Here is a 17,860-nt window from a genome sequence, read left to right on the forward strand (position 1 = left end):
CCATTATTCTTATATGTTGTTATTTGTTCAAAAAATAAAAAAAAATAAAAATAAAAATATCGGTAACCTCGTCGGTGTAGTGCACATCTGTAATAGTGTGCATTACATATATGCAAAAGTGTTGTATTGCATAGAATATAATACTATTGCACATATGTGATATACACTATTGTATATATACAATAAAGACTAATACGCATATCGTATACACATTAGTACATATGTGTAATACAACATTAACGCAACGAGCCTAATTTTGAAAGTTACAAACACAAAACAATACGAAAACACATACCTGAGATTTAATTAAGGTTGGATTCGAGGAAAATGTGAATTAATATGCAGCTTCCTATAAGTCCCCAACTGCCATAAACCCTATAAATCACCCCGGTATACTAAAGGTTTCTAATTTCTGATCATGTTTAGGTCAAAATAGCTTCATTAACAAAACTAAGGTCGACAACGGCGGTGGAGTGTGACGGTGTCGAGCGATGGCGTCAGAGCATTTGCAGAGGGGAGAGGTTTTGTGTGTAAGAAGGAAAAAGTTAAAGACATGTTGCCGCCTTTGTAGAACAAATGGTAAGGGATTGGACAATGCACGCAAAGATTAATGGAACAGATATGTGAAGAATGGTTTAATAGGGAAGATAGGAGACAAATTAGAAGTTAGTTATACCTTTGCAACGTGGCACCAAATTAGAAAAAAATAGAGTTGTACAAACCGTAGAAGAAGTAGTACTCCTTATTTATAGTGTGAATATGTGAGACAACGATGATTTGCAAATTAGTATATATATAATGTGATTATAAAAACTATTGTATTAAATGGCTAACAGAATTTGGATAAGAGTTAATTTTTCTTATATGTTTTTTTTTGTTACCCTACGGAAAATTTTTTTTCTAGTTTTCCTTATATTCTAATAAATTGTGTGAATTCACTGCTTCATATGCCTTTAATGCTATTATTTATACTTATTGTATTTAGCTAGGAGATTTTTCTAGTTGTGAGTTTCTTTCTAAATGGATATGTTGGGTTATCGCATTATGTTCTTTAGGTGAAAAGTTATTTTTTTTTCAGGGTAATCTCAGGGTGTCTAGGCATACTTAAAAAACAACTTATTAAATGCCAAAAATGAATGGGAACTAGTTGCATAAAACCTGCACACTGCAACAAGCGAAACTCTGTTGGTTTCTGTGGTTTTGCTATAACAAAGAAAAGAAAAAAACCCAAAACTTATATTCGAATATATTCGAAATCGGAAGAGAAAACCTAATTGATTAGTTAAATATTTGAGTTGATTAAAACAAATTTAGTTGAGTTAAATTTAAAATCTATACAAAAAAATTTTAAATAAACACTCCAACCCAGTTTGTGGGATAGAACACGGATTCAAACCCGCAATAATCAACTTTCAAGTTAATCTATGGTATTAATTTGATTTGTTATGATTAGGGATGAACAAATTCGGTATTGGTAACGGTGCCGAACCGGTACCGGTACCGAAATTAATACCGATTTGGTATCGTCGGTACCAAAATTTTTAGTTTCGGGATCGGTACGGTACCGGTATTTCCCGTATTTTTACATTTAATACCGGTACCGGTACTGAACCAAATATTTCGGTACCAGTACAAAAAAGTTACGATTTTCGAGATCGAGATTTTCGATACCGGTACGGTACCAAGCTCATCCCTAGTTATGACACCGGCATTCAAAGAAAATATTTAGTAAGAACAAGAAGAAATAAAAATAAAAAAGACAAAAAAAAAAGAAAAATAAAATAATTAAAACAAGAAAAAACGAGTAAAAAAGGAAAAAAATAAAAGAAGAAACAAAAAGTAAAACAATTTTTGACACCAATCCCAAAATATATCACTTTTAATAGAGCTTATATAATATATTTTTATTTGGTAAGCAACTCCTACTACAGTATATATATACAAGATAGTGCACAAGAAAATGCATCAAGTTTCATTCAGATGGCGATTGCTTCTTTCATCTTGTCTGCCTTGTTGCTTCAGGTATTCATCCATAGATCTTCAGTTCTTTTCAATTTTCAATAGCTTTCAGGTGTTCTTCCCTGTTAATCTCTCATATTAATTACTGAATATATTAGCTTTAAATTATATGATACATAATGGAATACAAAATATATCTGAATCTGTTTTCTGATAATGGCAGTTCTCTCTTGGATGTAACGCTTTGGAAATCCACAAACCCAAAGAAGATATAGACATATCTCTGCAAGTCTTCTTCAAAGTATGTGATCTATACAAAGGCAAAAACATGCCGTTATATTTTGCTTCAAATGCCGATTCTACCCCAACACATCTCCTCTCTAGAGAAGTCGCCGATTCGATCCCTTTCTCGTCATCAAAACTCCCATACCTTCTCAAATACTTCCAATTCTCAAACACTTGTCCACAAGCCCAAGCCATGGAGACAACACTTAAGCAATGCGAGCTCAAACCTAAAGGTGAAGAGTTCCAGTTTTGTGTGACGTCATTGGAGTCTATGCTGGACAAGACCCATGAGTTTTTTGGTTCTGACAAACCAAAGGTGTTGACCACCAACATTCTGAGTTCCAATCACGCCCTTTACCAAAACTATACTTTTGTTGAGAAGCCATTAGAGATGAATGCCTCTAAAGTGATGGCTTGTCATACCATGGCTTACCCATATTTAGTTTACTATTGTCATGGGCACAAGGGTCACATGAATAGGGCAATTAAGCTTATGTTAGGTGGGGAGAATAAGGAGATAATAGATTCTGTTGCTGTTTGCCACATGAACACGTCTTTGTGGGATGCTGACCATGTGGCATTCAGGGTGCTCGGAGGCCATCCCGGTAGCTCTCCGGTGTGCCATTTTCTTCCAATCGATAACCTTGTGTGGGTCGCATAATATGCGTGGATTGTGTCGGAAGTAATAAATGAATGAATAATTGTGCTTGATTTTAATGCCATTCAAGTATTATTAATTGCATATCATGAGTATATTGAATTTATTATTATTATTAGAGCATTCACATTTTATCCATTAATTTTGTGATTACGGTTTTATATTGTAAGACCGGGTGTAGTGGGGCGTCATGGAGGATGAAAAAGCCCCCAAAGCGTCAGGAACGGTGGAACAATACCCTTGGGGAGCTATGAGGTGCTTTAGGCTTCAATTCCTCTCCCAACGCTTTATACAAAACACCCAAAAATTTTAATGGTAGGTCCATGCAAATGGTGGACCAATAGAATTAAAGGAGAGGGTGCTTCCCTCTCCTCCCACCACACCTGGTCTAAGGAGTGGTTTTGGGTTTTGGGTGTGGATAAGAAATAAAATGTAATGATTTTTTGTATGCTTGAAAAGTTCAATCTTCCGGTCTATAAGCTTTTTAATATTTTTTTAAAGTGGTCATAAATAAAGAAAAAAGAAAATTTAATGATAAAGACGTAAAAAATATTATTTAATTGATACGAAGAGAGAAAATATAATAGTACTACGCCAGAGATTTTCTTTTTCTTTTTCTTTTTTTTACATTAGAGATTCTAACTTTTGGACTCAAAACAAAAAATCTTAAAATAAAATCTGAATTTAAAATTATGTAAAGTCTATTAAGAATAAACATTGTAGATTATAAATAAAATAAAACATATTTTTTAAATAAAAAATTACTTAGATACAGCATCGTCTTATGATTTTAATATTTTGGAAAATATGTTTTTATCTTTATATTAAATAAACACGTACTGTTAAAATTTTAATGGCCTTGTGCTGCAACTATTTTTCATTTCGTTCTTTCAAGTATCACAAATGACTATTCAATGTAATTTGGTTGTTCCTCAACCTTTAGTCTTTAGTCTGTGGCAATGACATATGTATTATGTCATCAGCCAGACATGTAACATTTGTTAATTTTCAAGCCGAAAACATAAATGGTTTTGAATTTTCAAAGTAACATGTCATATTTTTTTTATGTATTAATATTTCATAAAATTGATCATACCTTAAAGGAATATTAACACACTTTTTTTTTCTATTAACAAGTATTATCGGGTTTTCGTATTTGATATTCATGATGTTTTAAAACATTAATATTTTTTACTATCTTCGAATAAGTGAATAAATATGCATCAAAGTAAATACTAAAAATGATGATAACTTTAATGAGCATTTAAGTTTTAAACGTTTTGACCACAACCTTCCTCTTTTACCCACATTTATAATTTTGGTCAAATAACCTCCAACCTATCATTATTGCAAGCTTAAGACTCGCCTTGACCATTTAACAATTTAACTCAAGTTTGAACGATTTCAACTATAAAATGGCATCTATATTCTTGCTTTGGTGTGACCTTTATTCACTTTCACACTCAGTTCGCGCGCTAGCTATGTTTTGGAAATTCAAGACTCTTGAAACTTTAGCTTTCTAAAGTCAAACTGATATCAAATTCTAATCTTGTTATTTCAATCCTTGTGCAATTCAAATATTTATTTTATATGATCTCACAAGATAAACATTACCCCTATCACATTCATTGACCAAGGGTAATTGCTCATCGTCTTCCACTTCGATTCGTTTATTATGTTTACGTTCAAGACGTTGTTTTTTAAATATAATAACAATAATAATAATTTGTCTTTCTCACTTTTTTTATATAAATATATCATTCAAAAAAAGTGTTGATCACATACCCGACTCAACCCCGGGTTTATGTCCGACCGAACCAAACCACTCGCTTAACTTTTTTTATTTCATCTAACTTTTTGGTCCACTTATTTCTAAACGAGAACCGAACCTATTAAACATGACTAATAACTATTTTGACCAAATCATTTTTTCCTAAAATCGTGAACAATAATAATAACACCGAAAACCTTTTAGACTATTTGCTATAGTGAAATGTATATTTTTTTTCTAAAACATCATATTTTCTTCAAACACTCAAACCATAAACCGAAGCACAAACCTTTTTATAGACTTTTGTTTAGACTCTTCTTTTAAACCTGGAATTATTTTCTCATCTAGGATCACTCGTCAAACCGACCTCACTCGGTTCGCTCGCTCAATACCGCATTTGCTTTTCGTTTATTTACGCACAACTTTTAGGTGAGTTTTTCATAACCCCTTTTTAACGTTTTTAATATTTTTGGGGTGTAGCATGTCACAAGTTTTTATTTCGTTAGTATGCGCTTGTTTACAAACAGATTCACATTTATCGTCCATGTTTATATTATTCTTGCATATTGTGTATGATCATATGTGAATTATGTGCAACGTGTTTACTGTATTTATGATGGAAGTTACGCAAACGAATACGCATAGTGGGAGGGTCCGACGGGACGTACCTGCGCCGTCTAACGTTATGACTTCGGTTGTTTACATAATGTGGTTCTCATTTCCCTATCTTCTACGGCTTCGGCTAAATGAACGGTGAGGACGACACTCTTTGATTTCATTTACATTATGTTTGAATATTTATTGCATGATGATCGTTGAATCGCGCATTTTATATATATTTATATCTGCAAATACTTATTAAAACTCACCAACATGTGTTCTTGATAAAATATTTTATTTTAAACGTGCTGCAGGTTGATATGATGAAGTGCCAGGACAAGAAAACTAGTTATACCTTAGGATTATTTCAATGAATAATATTTGTTTTATTTAAATGTAATGTTGTTTGTCTCATTATCAAAGTATTTGCGTACTTGCGAAATTATGGAATAAAATAAATACATTGCCACTATTAATAGTGTTACGAGCTTATGAGTGATCTGTACGTTGCACCTAGGCGTATTCCGCTTAAAGCCGGGGTGTTATAGATTGGTATCAGAGCCTTGACTATAAGATAGGTGGTTAGACGTAACGACCTAGTTTAGTTATAATTTATTTTAGGGCCTCAATTGCATGTATACCCTATATGCTATGTGCCCGCATATTTTAAGATTGTTCATATTCTTTAAGTATATTTATAACATTTTATAACGTCACATGTACACTAGGGGTGTGTTTTTTAACTGTACCCGAATAACAAACCCGAACCGAAGCGAACCGAGACCCAAATAACCCAACCCGAATTCACCCGAATCCGATTAAACTCCTAACCCGAACCTGCAATAAAATATTTGGGTCAGTATTTGGGTTGAAACACCCAGATTCGGGTTGACCCGAATAACCCGAAGTATAATAAATCGATGCACGTATCCCTAATTTTATAGGGTAGTTTAGTGGTGAAGTAGCACAGTGACCTTATGTATTCTTGTTCGGTTGTTCTCAAGATTCCAATTAATATTAGATCTATCACATCCCAATATATTAATGACCACAAAGCATGCGGAGAATGTATCTTCAATTCAAAAACTTAAACAATATATTATATTAACCAATATTTATTGAGCATGTTTCTTCAATCTACACAAGTATTAATCCACATGCTATAACACTCCTTCATCCCGTCTAATGCATTCTTGTATAATAAATTTCATGTTTTGCTAAATAATATATGCTATTGTTGAATATGGCTGTATATTATGGTTTTATAACGGCTTGGGATATGGTTTTTTAATTTATGATATTGTTAAAGGTGGATTTTTTTTTAATTTGTTAAACTCGAAACCCAACCCGAATTTACCCGAACCGTATAACCCGAAACCCGAACAAACCAAACTTATTTGGGTCAGTTCTTGGGTCAATTTGTTTTGAGCTCAAACCCGAACAACCCGACCCAAACAACCCGAAACCCGAATAAATAACCTGAAGAACACCTATTGTACACATATTTACAAACAAAACTCCAAGGCTTATGCCTAAAATGAATATTTTCAAACATTTTCAATCGATTTTATTTTCGGTTTTCCGATATTTTTTCTTCATAAAGACGGTTCTATGTGGCAGGTATGTAGTAACTGGAAGGGGGACGTGCTTGTTTTCCGAACTCTTTACACCAAGGCTATTGAAACCTAAGGATAAGCAATGCACACAAATCCCAATCAACCGCGGGTCCTGGTTGCTTACCTAGAGAGTTCAGGAAGGGCATGAAACATGTTAGGCCAAAACGTACCACACCAAATGCCATACGAATCACAACTTTTGCTTTCAAATGTGACCATGTTCTCTTTGTGAAAAGAATATGATTACACTCCTATGGATGTCACACAAGTCATGGTGTCATGCGGCGTGTGACTCCAATGCTTTACAATGTGTTTTAATTAAAAGTCTAACGAGTCGTGGTGATAAATGAATACTCAGCTTTTGGTTCGATTTGATTCCGCATTTTGATTTGTGTGTTTTAACTAAAAGTCTGTCAAGTTGTGGTGATACACGAATACCCAGCTTTTGGTTCGATTTGATTCCGCATTTTGATTTGTGTGTTTAACTGAAGTCTGTCAAGTCGTTGTGATACACGAATACTCAACTTTCGGTTCAATTTGATTACGCATTTATGGTTTTTGTTGGAACGTACAAGTTATGATAGTTCATACAACATGTGATTCCAAATACTCAATTGTTTATATTGTGGTTTTGAAAAGTCATTTGGATATGTGAATTGTTGACTTTCAATTTGTTTTCTGTATTTATTTATTAATTTACTATTATGGTTTAAAATTGAAATTTTGAAAAGTCGTCCTATTACATAAATAGTCGAGTTTCAATTTGTTTTCTTTATTTATATGTTCATTTACTATTACGATTTAAAATTGAAAATTCGAAAAGTCATGGTGATACATGAATCATTGAGTTTCAATTCGTTTGCTTTCATATTCATTTATGATTTAGACTTGAAAATTTGAAAAGTCATGACGATGCATGAATAATCGATTTTCAATTCGTTTTCTTTATTTGTATATAATTCTTTTATTATTATGGTTTTAATTGAAAATTTGAAAAGTTATGGTGGTACATGAACACTCGATTTTCAATTCGATTTCACTATTTATATTAAGTTTGTATTAAATTCATGATGGTTTATGGATATTTCAATTTCAATTTCAAAATTTTGTTTCATGTGATTTTATTTCTTTATTTATTTTTATGATTGATTCCAATTCTAGGAAGTTTTCATGTAATGTTTCTTTTGATTGTTAATTATACGGATTTCATATTTATGTCCCATGTCACAAAAATTGTTCACGCTTCATGTCTTCTCGTTTTCCTCGATGTCGCTCTCAAAACTCAACCGAGATCATCAAGCAATTGACCGTCGTGATTCCGATCGCGATAACCCAAGGTTCATCACTAACAACAATAATATGTTCAAACCCCAAAGCTATGACCGAATCAAACCAAATCCAACTCTTGGATACTTAAACCTAACCTAACAAAAATACTCACACGGGAACCTCCTTTGTGTATTTCCACCGCTCCGCTACCGTGATGTCGAACTGCTCCAAAACTGTGATAATTTCGGCCACCTCATCACCCCTTTCTAAGAATCTATGCATGCTCAATACCACCCATTTATTCCCATGACCTGTTGCTCAACCATTCACCCTATGCTTTACCATTTGTTCGTGCTTCAAGCCTGCTACCATTGTAGTAACCTGAGAACACCCGCAATACTCTGAAAAGCCTAACTTGTTTCCGCCATGCAATACCTTACCCCGTATTCCTTAAAGTTTATTCGTTTTCTGACAACAATATTTAGTCACTTCATACTCATCAAATATGTTTTTATTTAAAAAAAAATCCATGCATACTTTTCCACATTCATTTTTTTATGATTACCTTTTACTTAAATAGTCGATTAATATATATATATATATATATATATATATATATATATATATATTCATACATTCATAAAATATTTAATTATATGAAATATATTTAACTTTGTTTAATATTTTTTCCAAAGTTGAATAAAATATTAAAGTCTTTTACTTTAAACCAGTCCTAAGCCCGTGAGGCTATTATATTATCATCGTAAGAGTTTTATTATCGAGTCATTTTATTTGAGGACTCTCTATTTTCTAGGGCTCCGGCTAACTAAAAACTTTTCATATTAAAAATTTCATAAAGTTTCTAAGCTTTAGCGCTAGCTACGGATATTGTTTTTTATCATGCAAATTATTATTATAATTTTCCTTCAGTTATAAAAGCATCACGTTTTTATAATCGATTTTCACAAACTTGAACGTGTCTTAGATCATTTCCCCCCACATTTATCAACACCAATGAGTTTCGATTAAGAAATTATGGCACCGCCCCCATAATAGCTTTCATACCACAAACCCACCTTCAAGAAGGCAGACATCGGAAGCTTCGTTTTGTTTTTTTTCTTTCTTTCTCCTTCATATATATATATATATATATATATATATTATTCTGTTTGGACATAATTGAAATAATTTTATGTATCAATTTCTTTCGAAGGTTGTTTACGAAGTTTATACTAAGTTTGGTTATTCGTTGATTTGTGAGCTACTTTCATATGTTATTCATAATTGCATTATTGAATCGATTTATATAGTTATCTCAATTTCACGATCTATAAGCGATAAGCATAATCGTTTAGTGGAAATTGGGACCATGTACATGCTGAGTTTATTATATATATATTTTTATTTTTTTAAATAAATCGTTTTAATTATTTTGTTCTATTTCCTCTCAATGTTTTATTAAGTTATTTTGTTATTCTTGATTTCAACATTTGATAAATTTGATCAATGTTTTATGTTGATCTTGAAGTTTAAATTATTTATTCTTGACTTAAATTAATTTGAGACAAATGTTTCAGTTTGATTATTTACTTTGTATTTCTTAGTCTCAATGTAGCATTTATTCACATTGATATTTTATTAGAAATTTTGAATTGTTTAATGAGTCATTATTGGCTCCAAGGACATACCATATTGTGCTATTAAAGTTTCTTTTTTTATCTTATTCTCGAACTCAATGCTTTACCAACTTACATGTTCATATTTTGTTGCCTCAATGCCACATTTATTTACTCTGTTATTTTTGACTCCAATATTGTTTTGTTTAATTATGTTGTTGTTCACGACTTTAACTTTTTCATTTATTATTATTATTATTCTAGGTTACTCTAGAATCTAGCTTATTTCATTAACACTTCAATAAGGTCGTTTAATTTGTTTAAACTTCAACGATTTCATTTATTTGGATCTAATGTTTTCACTTATCCTTGTCCTCAAGGATTTGTTTATATATTTTATTAAAATTTTGATTTCTATAGTTCATTGTTCTTGATTTCCAAGTTTTCACGTAAAAAATTTATTGTACTTATTGCTATCTTAAAACCAAACAATTGGACGGATTATGTGGGCCATCCGACGAAAAAGGTAATTATGAGTCGGCACGTAATTATCCAAGTTCTCGCATGGAAAACATAATAAGTACGGTTGTGTTGAATAACTCGGAACGTGGAATGATTTTGGGAAACGGGACAAATATGATAAGGGCATGGTGGATACGCCGCTGGTATATCATATAAATAAGTACCCTTGTCATACATCCCAATTGTGCCGTTTTTCAGGTCATCCAAAGATCAATGTTATTAATTTATTCAATTATCAATTTTATATTTCATATATATATATATATATATATATATATATACAAACTTTGTTTAAACTTTAAATAACTCCATGTATTAGTTGTTTCTTCTTTTTAAATTCTATTTTAATTTAATTTCGGGACGGAATTTCTAAAAATTGTGCATCCTGTAACATTCGTTAATTTTCAAACCCAAAAAGCCAACCGGTTTTGAATTTTTAAAGTAACGTGCCATATTTTTTTTATGTATTAATATTTCATAAACTTGATCATACATTAAAGGAATATTAACACACTTTTTTTTCTATTAACAAGTATCATGGGGTTTTCGTATTTGATATTCATGATGTTTTAAAACATTAATATTTTTTACTATCTTCAAATAATTGAACAAATATGCACCAAAGCAAATACTAAAAATGATGATAACTTTATGAGCATTTAAGTTTTAAACGTTTTGACCACAACCTTCCTCTTTTACACACATTTATAGTTTTGGTCAAATAACTTCCAACCTATCGTTATTGCTGGCTTAAGACTTGCCTTGACCATTTAACAATTTGACTCAAGTTTGAACGATTTCAACTATAAAATGGCATCTATATTCTTGCTTTGGTGTGACCTTTATTCACTTTCACACTCAATTCGCGCGCTAGCTATGTTTTAGAAATTCAAAACTCTTGAAACTTTAGCTTTCCAAAGTCAAACAGAGATCAAATTCTAATCTTGTTATTTCAATCCTCGGGTAATTCAAATATTTATTTTATGATCTCATAAGATAAACATTATCCCTATCACATTCATTGACCAAGGGAATTTGCTCATCGTCTTCCACTTCGGTTCGTTTATTCTGTTTACGTTCAAGACTTTGTTTTTCTAATATAATAATAATTTGTCTTTCTCACTTTTTTTTAAATAAATATATCATTCAAAAAACGTGTTGAACACATACCTGACTCAACCCCGTGTTTGTGTCTGACCAAACCAAACCACTCGCTTAATTTTTTTATTTCATCTAACTTTTCGGTCCGCTTATTTCTAAACGAACCGAACCTATTAAACATGACTAATAACTATTTTAACCAAATCGTTTTTTCTAAAATCGTGAACAATAATATTAACACCGAAAACCTTTTAGACTATTTGCTATAGTGAAATGTATTTTTTTTTTCTAAAAGCATCATATTTTCTTCAAACACTTGAACCATTAACCAAAGCACCATTCATTTTACGTACTTTTGTTTAGGCTCTTCTTTTAAACGTGGAATTATTTTCTCATCTAGGATTACTCGTCAAACCGACCTCACCCGATTCACTCGCTCAATACCTCATTCGTTTTTCGCTTATTTACGCACAACTTTTAGGTGAGTTTATCATAACTCATTTTTAACGTTTTTAATATTTTTAGGGTGTAGCATGTCACAAGTTTTTATTTTGTTAGTTATGCGCTTGTTTACAAACTGATTTACATTTATTGTACATGTTTATATTATTCTTGCATATGGTGTATGATTATACGTGAATTATGTGCAACGTGTTTACTGTTTTTATTATGGAAGTTACGCAAACGCAAACGAATACGCCCAGTGGGAGGGTCTGACAGGATGTACCTGCGTCGTCTAACGTTACGACTTCGGTTGTTTACGTAAGGTGGTTCTCATTTCCCCATCTTCTACGGCTTCGGCTAAATGAACGGGAGAACGACACTATTTGATTTCATTTACATTATGTTTGAATATATATTGCATGACGATCGCTGAATCGCGCAATGTTTATATATTTATATATGCAAAAACTTATGAAAACTCACCAACATGTGTTGTTAACAAAATATATTATTTTAAATGTGCTGCAGGTTGATATAATGAAATGCCAGGACAAGAAAACTAGTTATACCTTAGGATTATTTCAATGAATAATATTTGTTTCATTTAGATGTAATGTTGTTTGTCTCATTATCAAACTATTTTTGTACTTGCGAAATTATGGAATAAAATAAATATATTTACACTATTAATAGTGTTACGAGCTTATGAGTGATCTGTACGTTGCACCCGGGCGTATTCCGCTTAAAGCCGGGGTGTTACAAACACTTCTTCAAATGAGATACGTGAAAGGTGGACTAGATTCGATCTAACTATTTAGGTAACTCTAGATTGTAAGCAACCTCACCTACGTGTGCCACTATCTTGAATAATTCAATATACCTCGGACTTAATTTACCTCTCTTCCTTAATCGTATTACTCCTTTCCATGGCAAAACATCGAGCATCACATTGTCACTAACATTAAGCTCAGTTGGTCATCGTCGCTTATTAGCGTAAAACTTTTGTTGATCTTGAGCTGCTTTCATACTTGCTTTAAACTGATCAAACTTTGACAGTGTAGCTTAAACAACCTCTAAGCTTCCTAGTTCCTTCTGACAAATTTCAACCCAGCAAATTGAAGTTCTACAACGCCTTCCATACATCAATCATATGTCGGCATACAATACTTGCATGGTAGCTCTAATTGTATGAAAATTCTATCATTTACCACCAAAGTATAACACACACGCGTGAAGCACATCCTTAAGGGTTTGGATAGTCCTCTTGAACTGTAAAAGTTAGTGTAACAACTTTGACTTTTTTGCCAGATTTAATCTCAACCATATATTCCAATCCATTTAATTAAATGTGTGGCTTAGAATTGAGTTCTTAAGTTCTTAAAACTCAACATGGTTATCAAAATATCCCTCCCCTATATATATATATATATATATATATATATATATATATAGGAGAAGTATAGTTTGAAAACCCTCTTGAGTTGAGAAAACCCGTGAAAACCCTATGTAACATTGTTTTTTTTGTTACATGTAATATATGTTGTTACATTTAATACAAAACATCGAAAATATAACAAAAAATGTTTTGCTATTTTTTACATTTTTTTAGTAATTTTTATATATGTTTTTAGGAGAGAAAAAATGTAAATAAACTTTTACATTTTTTTATTAACTTTAATTGTGGACCATAAAATTTAATCTTTAATTAAAAACATGTGGCTGAATATGAGTTTCTAGAGTTTTCACAACTCAAGTGGGTTTTTATTCTAACCTAACCCTATATATATATATATGGGTGAGATCAAGTGAAAACTTCTCTTAAAAAAATTAAAAACTCCAAAATAATTATTTAACATTTATAAAAAAAAAATAGTTTTTAGTTTTTTTCTTTCATTCTTCATATATGTTGATATTGTTCAAAAAAAAAAAATCTCGTCAGTGTAGTGCATATGTGTAATAATGTGTGTTGCATATATATGCAATATTGTGGTATTGCATATAATACAAAATTATAGCACATATTTGATACACACTATTGCATACATATAGGCAATATAAGACTATTACGCATATCGAATACATATTAGTGCACATATGTAATACAACACTAATGCACTACATCGACTTTTATTTATTTTTTTTATACTTTTGCATATAATACAACACTATTGCACATATAGTGTAATACAACAGTATTGCATATGCGCACTATATCGACTTTTAATTCTTGTTTATTTTTCTGGTGAAGAATAACAAAATATAAGGATGAAAAAAATTGAAAATATTTTTTGTTTTTAATTAAAAATCATTCTTTAGGGGTTTTAAGTTTTTCTCTAAGGATGAGTTTCCTCTTAATCCTTCCCCTATCTATCTATCTATCTATCTATCTATCTATCTGTCTATCTATATATGGGTGAGATGTAACATTTCAGTTTTTATTTACTCGTATTTGTAATAGTACCCGACCCATTTTGTAGCCGGGTATTTCATCAATAAAAATCCCGCAATTTCTTAATTTTATTTGTTTATTTATTTAATTATTTATTTGATAACAACTATTAAGAATATGCAAAATCAACCCCCCTAATTAAAGATTACCCACTTGTGCATCCAACTTTAAAGACAAGGGACCAATTTGCAAATATTATTCAAAAATAATTATCTTTCTTCCTTCCCTCTCTCGTCGCCGACAAAGACCGTAATTCAACCATTATTGATCCTTAATTCTCGTATACAATTAATATTTGATCTAACCAAATCAATAATTAACTAAATAGCGATCCTACCGACACTCTAAACTTAGAAAATGAATCAAATATACAGCTAATTCAATCAATGTATTTCCGCGGCTGAACTAACCTGGTTACATTATTTAAATACGACCATTGTGCAATTAAATTGCCCACACCATCTTTGCACCTCAACGACAATAACCCCTAACCTAATTACAGTTTACAAAGCCGTCCATACTAGGTTCGATATCAAGTTAGCGTCGGACCTGCGTGTTCTTCTTTCTCCATCTATTCGCGACCGTTTCGGGTAATTGAAATGTGCTTTCAAATCATTTTTAGCCAAGTAGCGTTAACCCCAAATCTATTGTGACAAACATAAATCAATTAAACCAATTCATAATCTGGGGTTTATAGTGTTAATATTAATGGCTGAAGCAATATACTTATATAATTCAGTTTGGTGTTCTAACTGAGATAGACATCTGCCATGATGGTAGGTGCATATTACGTTAACTTCGAACCGGCCTAGGGATGCAGTTTCGAACCCCCAGGCCCGCTTTTGTCTAATATTTTGTTATTTCTTTTATTTTAAACCTTTTAATAATAATATAATATCCAATAAACTTTATTTGTTAAAACCGAACCCCAAACTATTATTTTCCGGGCCTTTAAACTTTTTCCCAACAACAACATATCATATACAATTATATATATTGATATATATATATATAGATATATAAGTGAAATACCAATATATATATATATATATTCATCGTATATTAAAATGAACCGAACTAATAACCTGTTAACATCCGAAGTAAGTTCGCGTTTAACTTTCCCGTTAATGCATATATATATATATATAGTTATAATATTTAACAATATTATTATATATAATAGTTATTTATTGATCAATAATTAATATAGCATAAATACAAAATAATTATACTAAAGGTGCATTTAGTTTCTTATCGTTAAATATATTTCATCCCTAAATCTAACATAATAATAATAATAATAATAATAATGATAGTAATAATAATATTAAATAATAAATAACGATTATAATAATGAATTTAAACCCTAAACGACTTCAAATCTTTCAAACCGATTATCAACCGCAATAATAATGATCAAACCAATTATAACTCATCAAATCTCAAATAATTATATCTTATTAATTTTCTTCGTTTACTAATATTGTTGTTAACAAATAGTGTTGGGCCGTATTTTGTGGTTTATGCTTGTAGTTTTGGGTTTGGTTGTGGCTAAGTTGGGCTTTTGTATGTAAACTGAGATCTGTTGATCTCGGTGGGCTTTAGTTGGGTTTAGGCCCAGTTGGTAGGATATATATAGAACTTATGTTAACGATATTAGGTTGTTCATTCATTATCATTCAACGGTGTAAGTTGTTAAGGGCTTAAGCACCCGATGTATAATATACATGTGTTTTGAAGCATTTTCATTGTTTTGCTTGTGTTCTTGTGTATTGCATAGAATCGGCTTGGTGATTAGTTTCCGCCTAATCATTGAGTTTCTTGATATCACATTGAAAGATCCGTCACGGGACTTACAATTGGTATCAGAGCCTATAGACCTATTCTAGGCTCGGTTATTGGTGATATCAAGGATTCTATCGTTGATCTAAGAAGGTATATTGTGTTGAAGGTTTTTGGATCTCGAAGAAGATTGTTCTTCATGTTTTTCGGTTGGTGAAAGCTTAGTTCGGAATAGATTCTGGTATATCTCATATTTAATTTAAATCCCATCATTCTCGGGATTTAGTTAAATATTCAAGATTTGCCATATCTTGTGCTATTCTTAGTTCTCGGGTTGATTTTGAAGTTCTCGGGAAGATCTCAAGGTTCAATGTCAACATTCAAGGTTTTCAGGAGGATTTACTAGTTCACGGGTTGAATTCATCGATCTCGGGCAACTCGGTGTGTGTTGTTGACAGTTCTCGGTAACTCTTTGAATTCTCGGCAGATTTTTGCTATTTTCGGTCATTTTATCCAGTTCTCGGTCAAGGATATTATGGAACAATCAACTGTCAGTATGTCTTCCAATGCCACTCTTAATGAAGAACTTGACTCTATCATGGGGACCACCATTCGTGTTCCACGACTATTGAAATCAGAAGGGTTTGCTAAGTGGAAATTCAGATTTGAGAAGTACGTGAAAGCAAGGGATGCGAAACTGTGGAGAAGCATAGTTAGAGGTCCTCAGATTATTACCTATCAAAGAGAAGGTTCTCAAGAGGTGGAGACTAAGCCAGTTGAGTCGTATACAGATGCAGATTTTGACATTGTTGAGCAAGATGAGAAGGCTCTAGCTACCTTGACCATGGCACTTTCACCTGAACTCTGTTAAAGCACTTTGAGAGGCTCTGATTGAAGTGTTTGAAGGTAATGAGGACATGAGGAGAAGTAGGCAAGATCTCCTAAGACAACAGTTCAACATGTTCAACTATGTTCTGGGAGAGTCTCTTGAAAAACAGTTTCATCGGTTCATCTCGTTGATAGCGGAGATCAGGTATGCAAATATAAACCTCACATCTGCCGAGATCAACAACAAGCTAGTTAATTCTTTGCCACAGAATTGGGATTTGAATGTGGCTGTTCTTAAGAAGACCAAAGATCTGACCAGACTGACTGTCTCTGAGGTGATGGCGATCATCAAGGCTTGTGTATGGACGATATGCAGCGTGCTATCAATCATGCAAGCACCTACAATACTGCTGGTTATGGCGTTACGGCTAACAATGCCTTGGTCTCACAAGACAACTTCTTACTATTCAAAAGTCAGTCAGCTCAACCGCAGCAGAATCAGCAGACCGTCTCCATGTTCAGGTCATCTCCAAGTCAACCCATTCCACAACCTACACCAGCAGCTAATGTCTTCTTTCCACAACCAACTCCTGCACCGAAATCGCAAGCTTCGGTGGCTACCTCCAGTCAGTCTCCTATTCTGTAACATCCCGAAATTTCCAAAATAATATCAATTATATTACCTAATAATAGAGGGAAAGTTTACTCGGGTTATCAGGAAATAAATAAAAGAATAGGAGTTGGTATGGGTCGGGCTAGTGTCGGGTAATGGATGTGGGTTATGGACTTGGATTAATAGAGATGGGTTAAATGAGAATGGGCCTTAGGTCCATGGGATTTCAGGGATATAAATACCCTAACACCCCAAAATATCTTCATTTCTATCATTATCCAAACACACACACACCCACACACACACGCCACAACTTTGCCGGCCGAGCCAAGGGAAGAATCGGGCAG

The 17,860-nt window shown here is 32.4% G+C and overlaps 1 protein-coding gene across 1 annotated transcript; it reads left to right on the forward strand.

Annotated features, from left to right (window-relative positions):
- Positions 1–1,980: 1,980 nt before the first annotated feature.
- On the forward strand, positions 1,981–2,905 carry LOC143584610 (BURP domain-containing protein BNM2A-like). Its single transcript, XM_077066625.1, has 2 exons — positions 1,981–2,022; positions 2,183–2,905. Exons 1-2 carry the CDS (start codon positions 1,981–1,983, stop codon positions 2,903–2,905), a joined length of 765 nt encoding a protein of 254 aa, XP_076922740.1.
- The last annotated feature ends 14,955 nt before the right edge of the window (positions 2,906–17,860 follow it).

Source organism: Bidens hawaiensis, unplaced genomic scaffold (genome assembly GCF_021521415.1).
Source record: "Bidens hawaiensis isolate Kalapana, Puna unplaced genomic scaffold, B.hawaiensis_p1.1 tig00033199_1, whole genome shotgun sequence".
NCBI lineage: Eukaryota > Viridiplantae > Streptophyta > Magnoliopsida > Asterales > Asteraceae > Bidens > Bidens hawaiensis.